The sequence below is a fragment of the Diabrotica virgifera genome, chromosome 7, assembly GCF_917563875.1.
Source record: "Diabrotica virgifera virgifera chromosome 7, PGI_DIABVI_V3a".
Lineage (NCBI taxonomy): Eukaryota > Metazoa > Arthropoda > Insecta > Coleoptera > Chrysomelidae > Diabrotica > Diabrotica virgifera.
The window spans coordinates 234235567-234253285 of NC_065449.1; the positions used below are offsets into that span (position 1 = coordinate 234235567).

Below are 17719 nucleotides of genomic sequence, written 5' to 3' on the forward strand. Positions count from 1 at the left end.
ATCTACTTTGATTAGTCTGATTACTTCTACCAATCCTAACAGAGCTAGTAACGACTATTGTATCTACTTTGATTACTTTTATTACTCTCATTCCTTCGTACTCCGTGAAGGTTGTTATTATATCGGAATATCTATACAAAATACCTACCTACTGAGAAATACGATTCTCGATATGATTACCGGTACTTAAATTCAAAAGTAATAAAAGTAATCATAGTAATAAAATCATTTTTATCCCTTAAACAGATTGGTGAAGGTCGTAGGTCGTCGTTATAGTTCGTCCGCTATAACTTTTCCCATGCGTCACGATTCATTTTCAAACAAATTAAGTCAAAACATAAAGTAAAACGAACATCGACGTGTATATACATTTTGTATACTGATATACTACACACATCAGCGTACGTTTCACTTTAAGTTTTGATTTAATTTGTTTGAAAATAAATCGTGACGCATGGGAAAAGTTATAGCAGACGAACAATATATCGGAATACCTATACAAACCTACCTACTGAGAAATACGATTCTCGATACGATTACCGGTACTCAAATCCAAAGTAATCATAGTAATCAAAGTAACGAATATTGTAAATGATTACTTTATACAAAAGTAACGATTTGTAACGAATACTCGAAAGTAACTATAATCAACATCACTACTGTGCAGCTTTTCCGCGCTGCTGCAGAAAAGATATAGATTGCCATGGTGATCGCCAACGTTCGTCTCGAATAGGGACTTCAAGAAGAAGAATTTAGTCATTTGAACATCATCTGTATACCTCTGATGTTATCAGCTAGTATAACAATGTCATATGCATATCGAAGATTAGTTATTGGCCTTATTCTTGATGTTTCCATTATTAGTCTCCAGTACATCTAGAAATATTTGTTCCGTGTATAGGTTGAAAAGCAGTGGAGAAATAATGCAGCCCTGTCTAACCCCTTGATAGGCTCACCAAAGAGCCCGGGTGATTGGTAACGTTCGTGTTGCGGGTTTCTTTCACACCTCGTAAACCGGGAGATGCTGGATATAATGCGAAACTGCTATCATTATTTAACTCACGACTGATTTGAACAATAACCTTTTTTTAGTTCTCTTACCTATTTGTGGTTTCGTATTTCCTTTTAATTTTTGTTAGATGTATTGCCGTGCTTGATCGATTAGGAGGAATATGAATAAACAAAATACCCTTACGATGAGTAAATAGTTATTTATGAAGCAGTTCGTGAAGTATGCTTTTTGCGAACGCACGCGATGTTTAGAGCACGAGCGGCAACGGAGCGAGTGCTATACATCGCGTAATTTCGCAAAAAGTACTTCACGCACAGTTTCATACAATATATCGTTACTTCTCGCACACTTTAAACACTTCACGCACTGCTATCGATAATGACAGTTTTCACAAAACTAAAAACTTATACATAATATGACATAGAGTAGATAATAGTTATTTATGTACCAAGTCAGTAAAGTTACTCTTTATCAAACGAGTCAGTTATTCGCCTCGCGAGCGAGGCGAATAACAGACGAGTTCGATAATAATAATTTACGTAACAAGTTCCGAAAGTGATATTTTACGAGACGAGTAGGAAGTTTCCAGGGCGAGCCGTAGGCGAGAATGATAAGGATTATTATCTATTAAAAAATAATTTATTCTTATATCTACAAATTCACACAAATCTGTTAAAGTTTTATACAGTGCGCTGGAATAAGTGTTACCCTCCCTATTAACTTATTTATTTTTAGCACATAAGCAAAACTCTCGGACAGGTCGATTTTTAAAACAATCATAGTGTATTCTGGCATCAATGTTTCGAACTTTACGCGATACTTTTTCAGGTGAAAGGCATAACTTTGATTTTTTTAAATGGGAAAGTACATCATGTGACACCTCATTTAAAAGCTTTTGAGATACTGATTACAAAAATGTACAATACTTAAATTCTTCTTGAGAGCGTAGTCGCAAAATTTCGGTCGAATTACTTTTAAACGCATTCATTTTTTGCTGATCCTGAGAAAACTAATAAGTATTTTTTTAAAAAATAAACGCAGAATTAAAGATTTCAGTATTACCGAAGATCTTAAGTCCCTGACGACTTCTGTAATGATTATTTTAATAAGTTACAGAGGTGAAAAAAAAGAGACAATTGAGTGTGACTTTTAATTTAAAATATATCATTCAAAAGAAACTTTTTGTTTATTCTAAGGGACTTTTGCCCTCGGTAATAATGTAATCTTTCATTCTGCGTTTAAGTTTTTCAAAAATACTTATTAGTTTTCTCGGGATCCTCAAAAAATGAATCCAATTAAAAATAATTAGACCGAAATTTTGCGCTTACGCTCTCAAGAAGGATTTGAGTATTATACATTTTTGTAATCAGTATCTCAAAAGCTTTTAAATGAGGTGTCACATGATGTACTTTCCCATTTAAAAAAATCAAAGTTATGTCTGTCACCTGAAGAGGGATCCCGTAAAGTTCGAAACGTTGATGCCAAAATATACTAGAATTGTTTTAAAAATCGACCTGTCCAAGCGTTTTGCTTATGTGCTAAAAATAAGTAAGTTAATAGGGAGGGGTAACACTTATTCCAGCGCGCTGTATAATATACAACTATGCAACTAATATTAATACACAAATCTTTTAGTCACTCTTTTCTATCCACTTTCGTCTTCCATATTCATTCACCATAAAAGCAATCTTGTCTCTTGCAGCCTTTGGAACATCTTCTTTAAGAACTCCCTTTATTCCATCAGTCTCTAATTCATCATCACCCCTATCCTTCTTACCAAACACCACAAACATTGTCATGTACATGATATCTATGAAATTAGTAGGAGCTACAGCGTCAAGTTCCTCCCAAAATTTGTCGATATCAAATAAATTGGTGTTACAATTGAGCCTTCTCAATTGGTCGGTAAATTCTGTGTGGTAGTAGGTGAGAAGTTCGTCAAAGTTTTGCTTTAGGACGTCTAAATGTACACTAGACCAAAGGAAAAACAATACGTCGCTTACTGGTGATTGATAATAATATAGTTGGAAGTCAACAAATTTGTTTTTCTTTATTTTTCCACCCTCTAAAAAAATTAAAATATAGTAGTTGTATGCTTAATATATACTCATCTTCTTATAGTCCTGGGCGCATCTGTTTTGAGATGGACGTTGAGAGGTGACTCAAATTTTTTTGCAGAAATTGCTTGACAATAGCTCAAAGAATAATATTTGAGTTATCCTCCCATCCAAAATGGTCCGGAACATTGTTTAAACAATCAAAATGTCAAAATATGAAGGAAAATTCGATTTTTTTATTGATTTTTTGATTATAACTTTAGAACTATCCATTTCTCAGAAATGATAAAAAGAAAATCTATGACATCAAAATATTACTGCATGCAGTGGTTAGATTCGAAATGCCATATAAAAAGCAAGAAATAGTCCAGTGCAAGAGATGTCAGAATTATGGACACACTAGAAATCAATGTACACAGCAATTTCGATGTGTTAAATGTGCAGGACTACACGATTATAGACAGTGCACAAAGAAAAAAGAGGATGGTAAGCCACCCAAATGTTCTCTTTGCGGAGGAGCGCATCCATCAAACTACAAAGGGTGCCAGGTATATCTTGATATCATAAATCGTAGATTTCCTCAAAACAGAAGTGCACCTGGCAAAATAAACACACCTAACCAGCCAAAATAACAAAACATAGTAACACAAATGAAGAAAGGTCAATAGCTATGACGTATGCAGAAGCTGCGGCAGAACATGTAGTGTTACCAACAAATACAAACGCGCAACTAAATGCCTCAGCAAATGATTTTCAAGTAATAGCGTTTCTACAACACCAAAACAATTACCTCCAGCAACAAAACAGACAACTGCAGCTAACTATTGAAAAACAACAAGCTTCAATCAACGACTTAATACTAGAGGTTAAAAAACTAAGATTGGAGGTAAAACAAGACAGGGAAACTAGAGTATAGATGGCACAGTTATTCAAAATTGCTCTCTGGAATGCTAATGGTGTATTGAACCATAAAAATGAATTTCAGGTATTTTTAGAGTCTCATAAAATAGATATAATGCTAATCTTAGAATCCCACCTAACTTCTAACACTAATTTCAAGATATATGGATATACCAGTTATAATGCAGCTCACCCTGATGCCGTTAGACTAGCAAGAGCAGGAGCCATGGTCCTAATAAAGGATGCTATTAAACACCATTTGGTTAACAAAGTAGAAGAAACATACCTCCAAGCAGTCAGCTTAGTCATAGAGGATTGGATAGGGCCAATAGCGGTTTCAGCTGTCTACTGTCCTCCTAATTATCCACCTAACAAAGAAGCATTCACCAACATCTTCAAAAGTCTTGGCAATAGATTCCTAGCAGGGGGTGACTACAATGCTAAACATACCAGCTGGGGATCTCGGCTTACAGCACCCGTGTAATATAGTTGGGACAACCTATATAAATTAAGTTGTAAATATCTTTATCAAAATATAATGTAGTGTATTAGCCATGCTCGAAGACAATGACTCCTGACCGTGAATTAATACGTGAGGTTTACATATTAGGTAGTGTATAAAAATGCAGCATAGGTAAATTCAAGAGTTGTTATAATTAGATACTTGATATGTACAAATGTGTGGTATAGGTAATGATTTGTATTTGTAAACAATTATGGTTGAATCACCGTTTATACGATGTAAATATAAAGTTATCCAAACAATAGAGTTTTAATTAATTGGGACCAAAAAGACATTAACAACACACCTATTTAATACATGGCTGATCCTGCAGACTAGAGGAGAATCTTCTGAAAATGGGCGACAAAAATTGGAAACACCGACGGCGGAAAATGGACCAGACCAGGACAGGAAGAATGCAGAGAACCCAGTGAAAAAAGACACAAGTGATAAAATGTAAGTAAGAATGTCTATCTTTATTAAAAATGCTTCCCTCGTTTTTATATTATTATTGAACATTGAATATTTATCTTTGCTGATTTTTGAATAATTTATGAAGTATCGATTTTTTTTTTAAGAATATCTATGAATTTTGAAATATGAAGTGATTTTTGAATTGAATACTTTTATCAAAGTTTATTATATATGCTATTCTTGAATTTTTATTGAATTTTGAATCTTTATTGAATTTATTTGAAAAATCTCTATCCGATTTCGATTTTTAGTACGGTCAGTTTTGAATATTTTATGGAATATCGAATTTTTTTTTCAAAAAAAAATTTCTATCGAATTTTGAGATATGAACTGATTTTTGAATATTTTTACCTAACTTTTGCATATGCTATTTTTGAATTTTATTGAATTTTTGACGAATATATATACTATTACTGAATTTTTATTAGCCAGTTGCTTTTATTATTGATATTTATTGATTCTATAGATACATTTTCATCGATTTTGTGTTAAATTTTGTATGAGATGAACCTGAATTAATATTTTTTTGTGTGATAAATGATATTTTTTTTAATGAATAATGATTAGTGATGACATACGTTGATATAAGAGCTTTAAGACAAACATTGCTATAAGCAAGAGATATATTTTTAACGAACCGACCTGAAGAGTCGAGATAAAGAATCTGGAGGACTATATAGATAAGAAGAAGAGCTAACAATATTATAAGCTAAATATTATGAGGCAACTAGAGACAATAAGAAACCCACTGCTCTTGTCAAATTAGGAAGGTACTAATGATTTATAGAAGCTTGAACGCTTATTAGAGACCCACTCTGTGTTTTGAAGGGTACCTATTTTATTCATGATTATTCGTGAATAAACAAGGGCCTCAAAGCAAGGGATTGAGGTTGTGAAATTTGTAAAAGAATTTGATCTAGCCAACGATGTTATACCCGCTTCTGTTAAGGTAGATTGTAGAGGTTTCGTGGCTAGTATTGAGTATTATGATTGTTATATGGAATATGTAGAAGAATTGGAACTTTTCTCTCGAGTAAAGCCACTTTGATTAGTCGAACGTAGGCATTGAGGGATAAGTAAAGGAAGTGATGATTATGATGTTATATGAAATGATATATGAGATAAATGATATATGATTGTTATATGAAAGATGTATATGAAGATGAATTATGTACACTGTAGAAGTGTTATTATGTGGAGAAAAATGGAGAAATATAGTTATAGTACCAGACAAGAAGAAGAGAGAGAGAAAAAAAATAATTTTATTAAAATATGTGGGAAAAATGAAAGAAGAAACATAAAAAATGCCAAAATAAACAAGCAAAATTAAGAAGATACTAAGCAAATAAGTAGCTAATCATTGAATTTTTGTCTAAGAATTAAAGTTGTAATTTTTTTTTTCTAAAGTAACGTAAATTATAAATAACTTATTTTTAAATGCATATAATGAATTCAGGTTAAATTTTCGCGGGAAATGGAAGTGTTTGAATTAAGGATAGACAATATCTTACAATAGTGTTAGTAGATAGTAAGCAAAGGGACACAGAAAGTGAAATTTTTAGACATTCAGAAACATAGATTAAATATTTATTATAGGTACAAGAGAGTTATTAAAAGTTTTTAGAGAAATATTAAAAGTTTTAGAGAGATTACATTTTTATTATAGGTACAATATTTTAAAGTTAGTAAGGCGTATATAAATAAATCAAAATAAGACTGAAATAATAAGATGAAATAGTAAAGTAACGTTAAATTATTTTTTTATATACCATTTAATAGAAGTTTAGGTAATATTTAGTTAGCTTAGGAAGTATTAAAGTCGAGATTTTATTACAATGAGATAGTTACGGCTTATAGGCACTAAAAGACTATTTAAAAGTTAGGTTCAATTTCATTCACTGTGGACACTGTTTTGATGAAGTGAATTAGTGAACGAAAAAAAAAAGGACGAAAAGACACGACGTGAAAGTACGTGAACTAGTAATAGGTTATAAAATACCAGTTTAGTATAGGGAAAATATGAACTTTTGTGTAAAATAGGAAAAAGAATATACATGTTTAGGGAAAAATTGATTGATCTGAAATGTACCATGTTACAGTTAGTTAGCATAGTTAGGAAATTTAATTTTTCAAAATAGTATTAGGTAACCATAAACATTTTGTAAAAGGGAAAGAGAAATATATCTCATTTTAAAACAGGGAGATGTAATATAGTTGGGACAACCTATATAAATTAAGTTGTAAATATCTTTATCAAAATATAATGTAGTGTATTAGCCATGCTCGAAGACAATGACTCCTGACCGTGAATTAATACGTGAGGTTTACATATTAGGTAGTGTATAAAAATGCAGCATAGGTAAATTCAAGAGTTGTTATAATTAGATACTTGATATGTACAAATGTGTGGTATAGGTAATGATTTGTATTTGTAAACAATTATGGTTGAATCACCGTTTATACGATGTAAATATAAAGTTATCCAAACAATAGAGTTTTAATTAATTGGGACCAAAAAGACATTAACAACACACCTATTTAATACACCCGGTAGAGGCAGAATACTCCATCAAGTAAAACAGGAATTAAAACTAGACCATCTATCTACATATCGACCAACCTACTGGCCAACAGATCATCGAAAAATACCTGACTGCCTAGACTTCTTCATTAAAAAAGGTTTTGCACAAGGATACCTAGACATACAGTCAAATTTTGATATTGCCTCTGATCATACACCAGTAATTGCTACAATTAACTCTTCGGTAGTATTAAAAGAAAAACCGGTAACCTTATGCAATAACAAAACTGATTGGGATCTATTCCGGGATAAAATTGAAGAAAAGCTAAACCTAGCTATATCCTTAAAGAATGCAAAAGAACTCAAAGATGCGGTGGAGTACTTCACAACACTGGTCCAAGGGGCTGCATGGGAATCAACCCCTACCACAACACCAAAGCAAAAACAACTAAACTGCCCCTTAAATGTCAGAGAGATGATTAACGAAAAGAGAAGACTAAGAAACACCTGGCAAAGAACAAGGCACCCAGATGATAGACGAAGATACAATCGAGCTGCAAGGCAACTAAAAGAAACACTTAGAAGACTCAAAAATAAATCATTCACAGAATATCTACAAAACTTATCACCCTCAGCCGATACTAACTATAGTCTCTGGAAAGCCACAAAACACCTAAAACAGCCACGAGATCAAATCCCACTAATTAGAAAATCTGATGGTACCTGGGCCAAAACAGATGGAGAAAAGGTAGAAGTTTTCGGTAGATATTTGGAGGAAGTATTTCAACCGTTACCACCTGCAAACGGAATTAATGACGACGAAATATATGCATTCCTTGAGGAAAACGAGCAACAAATTAAAAACTTCACAATACAAGAAACTTACGACGTTATAAAAATCACCTAGACCCCAAGAAAGCACCTGGCTATGACCTGGTTACCGGCCAAATATTAAAAGAACTTCCTAGAAAAGCAGTCGTTATGTTGACTCAACTCTTCAATGCAGTTCTAAGAGTGAAGTACTTCCCTGCACAATGGAAGGTAGCAGAAATCATATTAATTCATAAACAGGGAAAACAGCCAAATGAACCTAGCTCCTATCGACCAATCAGTTTACTACCAGTCTTGTCAAAAATAATGGAAAAGTTACTGATGAAGAGACTGATGGAAACTGCCGCAGCAAAAAGCTTAATCCCAGACTATCAATTTGGGTTTCGTCAGAAACACTCGACAGTAGAACAAGTGCATCGTGTTGTTAACACAATCATCAAAGCATTCGAAGATAAAAGTTACTGTGAATCAGCTTTTTTGGATGTGAGCAAAGCTTGCTGATGACACAGCTATATTAGCAGTAAACAGAAATCCTGAAGTAGCAGCGACAACACTACAAACCAGTCTCAACAATATAGCAACGTGGGCAAGGAAATGGCGAATTACAATAAATGAAAGTAAATCTGCACACATAACATTCACAAAATGCCATGGTGAAACGCCAAGCATTACATTCAAAAATGAACGAATACCTAAAACACACAGCGTAAAATATTTGGGGATACACCTGGACAAACATCTAACCTGGCGTACCCACATATGGAAAAAAATAAAGCAGCTGGATACTAAATGGAAAAAGCTGTACTGGCTCCTTGGCAGAAAATCACAATTATCATTGCGGAACAAATTACTAGCTTACAATACCGTTCTCAAACCAGTATGGACCTATGGAATCCAGTTATGGTGAACAGCATCTAAATCGAACATTGCTATCATCGAGAGATTCCAGTCAAAAGCCCTGCGCAGTACAGTAGATGCTCCTTGGTTCGTAACAAACCGAGACATTTATAATGATCTAGAGATGCCAACGGTTACTGCAGTGACCAAACAGCTTAGCACAAACTACCTAAGACGCTTAGAGCAACATCCAAATACACTGGCAATTAATCTGCTTGACAACAGTGAAGAAACCCGAAGGCTGAAAATAAGAACACCCTTGGATCTACCATTCCAACAGCAATAATTGTACATATGAAATTAAATTTAAATTGTGATAGTTTTATTTTATTTTTTAATATCAATGTAATAATGTAAAGTTACAAATTTTTATTGTTTTTAACATAAATGTAAGAATGTAAAAGTGCATACAGAGAGTGAATCATTGGACAAACTATCTCTCATGACATTGTACCAGTCAACATGTATACTTATTGTTATTGTATGATGTAACAGATTGCAAAATAAACATTAAACAAAAAAAAATTTCTCAGAAAAGTTGTATTGACATAAAAGTTGCGTAATCAAATTTGCTACAATAGAGAGTTGGTTGAAAATTTAAAAAATAGTCACCCTTGTTGCAAAATAGCCATAATTGCAAAAAAAACATATAAAAACAAGTATGTGCATTTTACGTTTTTCAACCATTTATGCTATACCTAGGACCTTCATATTTTACCCAGAAAAATTTAATCATATAGTAAAACAGCACTGTAAATTTTATTAAGATCGGTTTAATAGATGTAGCAAAATAAATTTTGCAATCCAGCTTTCGCAAAAAAAAATTCATTTTTTTGAAATGTTATAGGACTGAAAATAAAGCAGATAGCAAGTTGACTTTTTTTTTGCTTGTAGAAGTCTACTGTACCTTTTATTTGCAATTTGCAAAATTAAAATCGATTAATTACCACGGCGTCAGGAACTTTTTTAAATAAACATTGATTTTTGGCGCTACGCGCAGGACAGCGGTGTTCGATTCACACAAGTTGATTTCCACCAAAATTTCTTCCAATCTTTATCTAGTATATTATTTTCTTATTCTATATTTTGTTGTATTTTAATATTTTACTTCCACAAAAATCAAACTAATTTTATTATTGTTTGTGAGATATTTAAACAATTGCATATGTTTAAAAATAATAAACTTTTATTCTCTAAGTTAGAATATATAAATAAAAAAAATGTTTACTAAAAAAAGTGTTATTTCAAAGGATGGAGTATGTGTTTTTATTTTGCAATATACAAATATATTTATTTATATCGAAATATAATCAAAATTAAAATGCATTAATCATTATCAAAGGTCATTAGAATGCCCAATCAGAGCAAACTATCCGCTGTCCTGCGCGTAGCACCAATAATTAATGTTTATTTAAAAAAATTTCTGACGTTGTGGTAGTTAATCGATTTAAATTTTGCAAATTGCAAATGAAAGGTACAGTACACTTTCATACGCAAAAAAATTTCAACTTGCTATCTGCTTTATTTTCAGTCCTGTAACATTTTAAAAAAATGAAATTTTTTCCGAAAGCTGGATGGCAAAATTTATTTTGCAAAATCTTTAAACTGATCTTAATGAAATTTACAGTATTGTTTTAATGTATCATAAAGTTTTTCTGGGTGAAATATGAAGGTCCTCAATCTAGCGTAACTGGTTGAAAAACGTAAAATGCGAATACTTGTTTTTGTATGTTTTTTTTCGCAATTATTGCTATTTTGCAACAAGGGTGACTATTTTTTAAACTTTTAACCAACTTTGTATTGTAGGAAATTTAATTACGCAACTTTTTATGTCAGTACAACTTTTACCGGAAATGAATACTTTTAAAGTTATAATCAAAAAACGAAGAAAAAAATCGAATTTTTCCTTCATTTTTTGACATTTTGATTACTTACACAATGTTCCGGATCTTTTTGAGAGGGAGGATAACTCAAATATTGTTATTTGAAATATTTTCAAGCAATTTCTGCAGAAAAATTTGAGTCACCTCTCAACGTCCAAATGTACTAATATTTTTACAGATGCGCCCTGGTCTATTATGTATTCTATGTTTTTAGTTCTTTTGTACCTTACAATATTCATTCTTGCACTACACGAAACGAAACAACTGGGAAATTAAATAATAAAATTGGAAGGAGCACCCTAACCAAGATCAATTTTTTAGTAGGATTCATGATGTCCGAGTGTATTTTAACGCGATAAAACCTTCGATAAGATGCTGGTTGAAAGAGATAAAAACGTTGTGAAAGGTATGACTTTATTAGCTCCAAAACACTAAATTAAATAGTAAAATATAGGATGAGTCCGTTACATTTTGAACAGTCTAAAGTTTGATAAACACGACACGAACCACGTTGGAGAGATACGATGCACGCTAAAAGGGGTTGTTTCACCCATATGACTTGGCCGTGGTGACTCGACGAATGCTTTGCGAACCTTTCTGGGCGACTGCTTTTTGGCGAACTGGCTTTATCATATGTAGATATATCGGTATAAACATACCATGTTTCCACGTAATAAAAAAAGGCAAAAATAAACTAGAAGAGGGCATAAACACCGAGAAGGAAAACAAAGCGGTTGCAGATTTTTAAGCAATAAGTATCAGATACAATATCTTACTTAAGCATAAGTGAAAAGTATAGAAAAAGTAAGTATCATTAACGTATATGCTCCCAATGAACACAAAGATTTAAAAAACAAAACGGCGTTCTACGAAAACCTAAGTACACTATTAGGGAATATACAGATATACAATATAAAAATAATTAATCGAGACTTGAATGCGAAAGTCAAAAAAGGGGAAATGTATAGAAAAATAATAGGGGACGAACTTTACATAAAGAATCAAAAGAAAAAGGAACAAAAGAGCTAGTTTCTCCGAGCATAAAGCCATTCATTTGATCGTAAAAACATTCCTAGGTTCTCACGAACACAAAGTAAAACAATTAGATAAATCATGTCCTGAGAGAAAACACACATCAAAAGGTAGTCCATTGCAGGAGTTACCGAGGAGCAGATAGCAATAGTTATAATACACAAAGACAGATTAAAAATTACTAATTAGAGCCCTCTCAAGAGAAACTGGTAGTAAACAGACTAAAAGAAGATATAAATAAAATGCTAGATAATCCAGTCACGAAATAGAGGAAATAGAGGAAGAATCGAAAAAGAAGATATAAAAAAATACGTATATACTAGTATATAGGGAGAGTTCATATAAAGACACGTCAATACTGGTTTGATGAAGATTATATCAATGCTTTGGCAACAATAAATAGGCTAAAGTACAAACAGGCCGAGAAAATATCCAAAATAAAATCGAAAACTATTGGTAGAAAACGAGAACTTAAAGTAATTTGCATAAAGATCACAATATAACAACTAGAAAACTAATTGACCACATAAAAGGAGCCTAAATAAACTTTCTTCTTCTTTTGATGCCTATTCTTTTCAAATATTGGCGATCATTCTGGCGATAATTATTTTATTAACTGATGCTTTAAATAGATTAGTTGTTGTTGTGGAGAACCATTTTCTCAGGTTCTTTAACCGTGATATTCTTCTTCTCCCAATTCGTCGCTTTCCGAATACTTTGCCTTGAGGGATAACCTTCAGTAATCTTCATTTAGTGCCGTTTCGCACTAAGTGTCCGAGATATTCTAACTTTCTCATTTTAATCGTATACATCACCTCTCTTTCTTTCCCCATTCTTTGTAGTACGGTCTCGTTGGCTATCTTATCCGTCCATGATATCCTTAGGATTCACCTGTATAGTCTTATCTCGAAAGCTTAAAGTTTTTTCTCAAACGCTTCAATGAATATCCAGGTTTTAACTCCATAGTATAACATTCAGATATAATAGATATAACATCGTAGGAGCCGTACTTTTATCTCCAGATTAAGGTTGTGGCTTTTAAAAAGTTTGGCCATGTTGTTGAATGCCCTCCTTGCTTTCTCTATTCTAAATTTTACAAAGAAGTAAAAAATTTCCCACAAGAAATTAAGAAATCCAGAGAAACTAAACAAAATAATACAGTATTGCAGAAACAAAGAAGATTTACTTCTAGGAGAAACAACAGAAAAATGTTCGTATCCCTGATGCTAATCTTTTTATTCTGAAGAAAATTGCATTTTTTACCAAACTATAAAAATTCGTTATTCGCTTTTAAGTCCAGTTTTTTAAAAACTGATCATTCTAAGCCAGTCAATCTTTTAGAATCTGTTATTAATGCACAAGTAAATAAGAATGAATAAGGCCAATGAATAAAAACACGGCTAACTTACATTATTATGCTTCCAATTGGATTCTTCCTTTTTTTTTCAAAAAAAAATATATATTGATTTTTTAATTTTTTATTATTTATCTTAGAAAGTTTGGTAAATAATTATTTTGTAGGTTTTTATAAGATCTATAAATATTAAATCTTTTTAAAACCGGCAGTCGCAAAAAGAGGTGACTTTGAAAGAGTTGATAAAGGTGGGTTTTTGCACGTAATTACAAGTTTTAATTGTCAATAGCTCACTCAATTTTTGACAGAAAAAATTTTTGCTAACCAGGTTCTTGAGAGTTAAATAAGCTACAATTTCATATTGAAATATTTTTTCGTATCTCTGATTCCAATCTTGCTATTCTGAAGAAAAAGCCATTTTTTTTAAACTACAAAAATTCGTTATTCGCTTTTAACTCCATTTTTTAAAAACTAATCATTCTAAACCGGACAAACTTTTAGAACCTATTCTCTCTCTCTCCTGTCGTTTCCCCATTACTGAGGATCGTGATTTCTTCCAATATTCCTAACAATGTTTCTCCATTGGTCTCTATCTTCAGCTGCCCTAAGAGCTGCGCAGAATGAGTTTCCAGCTGAATGCTTTATTTGGTCAGACCATCTAGTTGGTGATCGTCCTCTTGATCTTCTCCCCGGAACGTTTCCAGAAACAATTAATCTCTCCAAACTGTCGTCACCTCTGCGAACTACGTGACCAAAGAATTGCAGAATTCGTTGCAGACATATTGTGGACAGCCTTTTTTTAATATTGAGTTGGTTTAGAATGGAAACGTTTGTCCTATGAGCTGTCCAAGGTATGCGCAGCATTCTTCTCCAGCACCACATCTCAAAGGCATCAATTTTTTGGCGCTCGCATGCGCGAAGAGTCCAAGTCTCTGCTCCGTATAGAAATATTGAGAATACAAAGGCATTCACCAGTCTCATCTTGATATTTTGAGAGATAGATCTGTCTTTCCAAACTTTAGTTAGGCGACTCATCGCATTTTTTGCCATACCAATACGTCTCCGAACTTCTGCTTCACAGTTACCATCGTTAGTTATACTAGACCCGAGATAGACAAAGGTGTTTACTATCTGGTATTCCTGTAATATGTTAGTCAGTTGAATAGTGTCAAATCTGTCGACCACCATTATTTTTGTCTTAGCTTTATTGATTTTCAGACCAACTCTATTGCTTTCGTACTCAACTCTTCGCAGAAGATCAAACATTTCTTGCTCATTTGCTGCTATAAGTGTAGTGTCATCAGCAAATCTTAAATTGGAGATTTTCTTACCAGCTACTGTTACTCCACCGGCCCATCCTTCTAAAACCATCCTCATGACATGTTCACCATAAATGTTAAATAAGTCAGGTGACAACACGCATCCTTGTCTAACACCTCTCTCGGTCTTGAATTGGTTTGAGAACTTCTGATCTAGTCGTACTGTCGCTATGTTAGACTGGTATAGATTTTTAATAAGTGTCACCAGGTGCATTGGTGCGCCCATTTCTATTAAAATTGACCACAGATTTATCCAGCTTACACAATCAAATGCCTTTTGGTAGTCAACGAAGCATATAATCATAGGTACTTGAAATTCTCTAGACTTTTCAATGAGTTGTCTCAGGTTCAGGATTTGTTCCCTTGTACCTTTACCCTTTACAAACCCCGCTTGTTCCTGAGGTATTTGGTAATGTAGATAGGTTTTTAATCTGTTTTTGATGATATGCAACAAGATTTTACTAGCATGTGTTATTAGTGACAGTGTGCGGTAGTTTTCACATCTGGTAGTAGTTCCTTTTTTGTGTAGTGGGATATAAATTGAGGTACACCAATCAGATGGCCATTTTCCTGAATTCCAAACAGCGACACAGATAGAATGGATGATATGTAATCCTTTGTCACCTAGTAACTGTAGTATTTCACATGGTATTGAATCAATGCCTGGGGATTTATTTCCCTTTAGTGATTTAATTGCATCTTTGACTTCAGCGAGTAAGACAGTAGGTTCTCTAGGGTAGTCAGAAGGCCACTGATTTTCTGCTGATACCTCGTTATTTTTATATAGCTCGCCACAGTAGTTTCGCCATGTTTCCAATATTTCATCAGTATCGGTCTTTAAATTACCTTCCTTATCTATTACAGACCACGTTTGAGGTTTAAACTCTCTGGTAAGGAGTTTGATCTTCTGGAATAAGTCACTCGGTTCATTTCGACAGCCATGTTCCTCTATCTCTCTGCATATTTGAGAGATGTAATCAGCTTTATCTTTGCGGCACTGTTTTCTGATTTCTCTCGATAACGCTCTGTATTCATCGTTTGTTCCGTATCTAGTTTTATGTGCTTTAGAACCTATTAATAATACATAAATAAAAAAGGCCAAATAAGGGTTAATGACTAATTTTAATTAGGGTGGTGATTAGGGGGTTGCTTGCCATCACCTTTTTGCTGAAAAAAAATGGGGACTGACATTCTTTTCATTATAAGTCACTTAATTTTTGAGTTAGTTAAAAATTTAGTTAAAAACTTAAAAAAAAAACGGTTTTGTTTATTTTTTCAAAAGGTACATTTTTGTTCAGTTCTTTTGATAAAACGAAAACTTTTGGAGTTATTAGCAGAAAACTTATTAAAAACATTGATTTTTAGATATAAAACCAACACTTTCGATAGCGAATAAGTCGAAAACTATCAATTTTATCAAAAAAATATATAGAACGTTTTTTGCTTAGAATGAAATATTTTATCAACTTTTGCGATTAAAATATAATAAAAAATTTCCACCCCCTAGATGGGTGGCAACCACCCCCATGGTAAAAACGCCTTCCGGCATGATATAGATTTTGATCCTTGGACTATCAACTACTTATTCTTAAATTTTCAAGCAAATCTATCCATTCTGTAAAAATTGCGAGGTTTTGTCCTATTTTAAGCTTCATTACTTGGAGTATCAAAGGAATGCTTATGACATAAAGTGAAACAAAGTTATCAGCACATGAAAAATATACTCAGTTACTTACGAAATAGTTGCATGGTGTTATTAACCCAAAGATCACAATGTACTAAGGTAGCAAATGGTTCTCTCGCAGGTTTATCAAAAAAGTCATTGATTGCTCCTCTCATGTTGTCAAACTGAATTTTAAGATTTGAAATGTACGGTCTGCATTCTTCGTAATCTGCCAAAATATTAAAGAACACCTCCAAGGGCTGTCTATACCTCTCTTTATCTGACGGTTTAGGTAATGGTATGGCCTTTTTACAATTTTTTCTAATTTTTTCGTCAAATAACTCTGTCTGACTAAATTTTAAACCCAAAGCGGTGGCATGTAGTCTGCATATATCTTTTAAGATTATTTTTGCTTCTGCCAAATTGAAACCCTCGTGACGATCAACATTTATGTAGCCTACAAATAAAAAAATATAAATTAAATAACATTAAACCTGTCATAAATATGGTATCTAATATAACTCTATGAGTACAAGGTACAAGGAATGCACATGCACAAGAAGTAAAAAAAATTGTATGGCTTGGATTTTTTCTTTTTGGACCTTTTTAACATTATTTTAATTTATCTGAATTAGAAAATGAACGAATTAGTGTACTGGTACATGTTTATTCCAAAAGTCGGGGAAAGGCGCAAAATGTCGCCTGTCAAAATTTTCAATGTATTTTAAATGTATTCCCTTTTTTCGAATTCTTAAGGCGCATCCACATTATGCCATACCTTGCCGATCGGCAAAACCGATTGGTGTCGCTGGTGTCCACACAATATTTGTAGTGTGTACGTAGCAGTTGTACAGTGTTGCGTGTCAATAATGAGTTCAGAAGAGGATGATATGATTCTTGCGGCTGCAGCTGTTGTAATAATTGCCTCTACTTCATATAAACGTCCCAAGAGGTTTTGGGTTCGCCCAAGCCTCAGAAGTCGTAATAGGTACAGTGCCACGGATCTTATGAAAGATTTGATTTCTGACGACGCAGATGAATTAAATTTGGAATATAGATGTGACGCAGGATTCAGAAATTTTTTTCGAATGACCAAAACAGATTTCCAAACATTATTAGATTTGATTGGACCTGTTATTAAAAGAAAAGATACGTCATTTAGAGCAGCAATTCCTGCCTCTGAACGACTTGCAGTTACGCTACGTTTTTTTGCCAGTGGAGATTCCTACCATTCTCTCATGTATACCTTCAAAATATCTAAGCAAACTATTTCA

At 33.1% G+C, this 17719-nt stretch overlaps 1 protein-coding gene across 1 annotated transcript in view; it reads right to left on the reverse strand.

The window, feature by feature from the left end:
• Positions 1-2429: 2429 nt before the first annotated feature.
• LOC114348084 (uncharacterized) overlaps positions 2430-17719 on the reverse strand; it is a 28659-nt gene continuing 13369 nt past the window's right edge. The window contains exons 2-3 of the mRNA XM_028298716.2: positions 16519-16902; positions 2430-3077 (exon numbers count right to left, since the gene is read on the reverse strand). Of these exons, the coding sequence (XP_028154517.2) occupies positions 2644-3077; positions 16519-16902 (818 nt within the window). The 3' untranslated portion in view covers positions 2430-2643. The remainder of the gene's footprint in view (positions 3078-16518; positions 16903-17719) is intronic.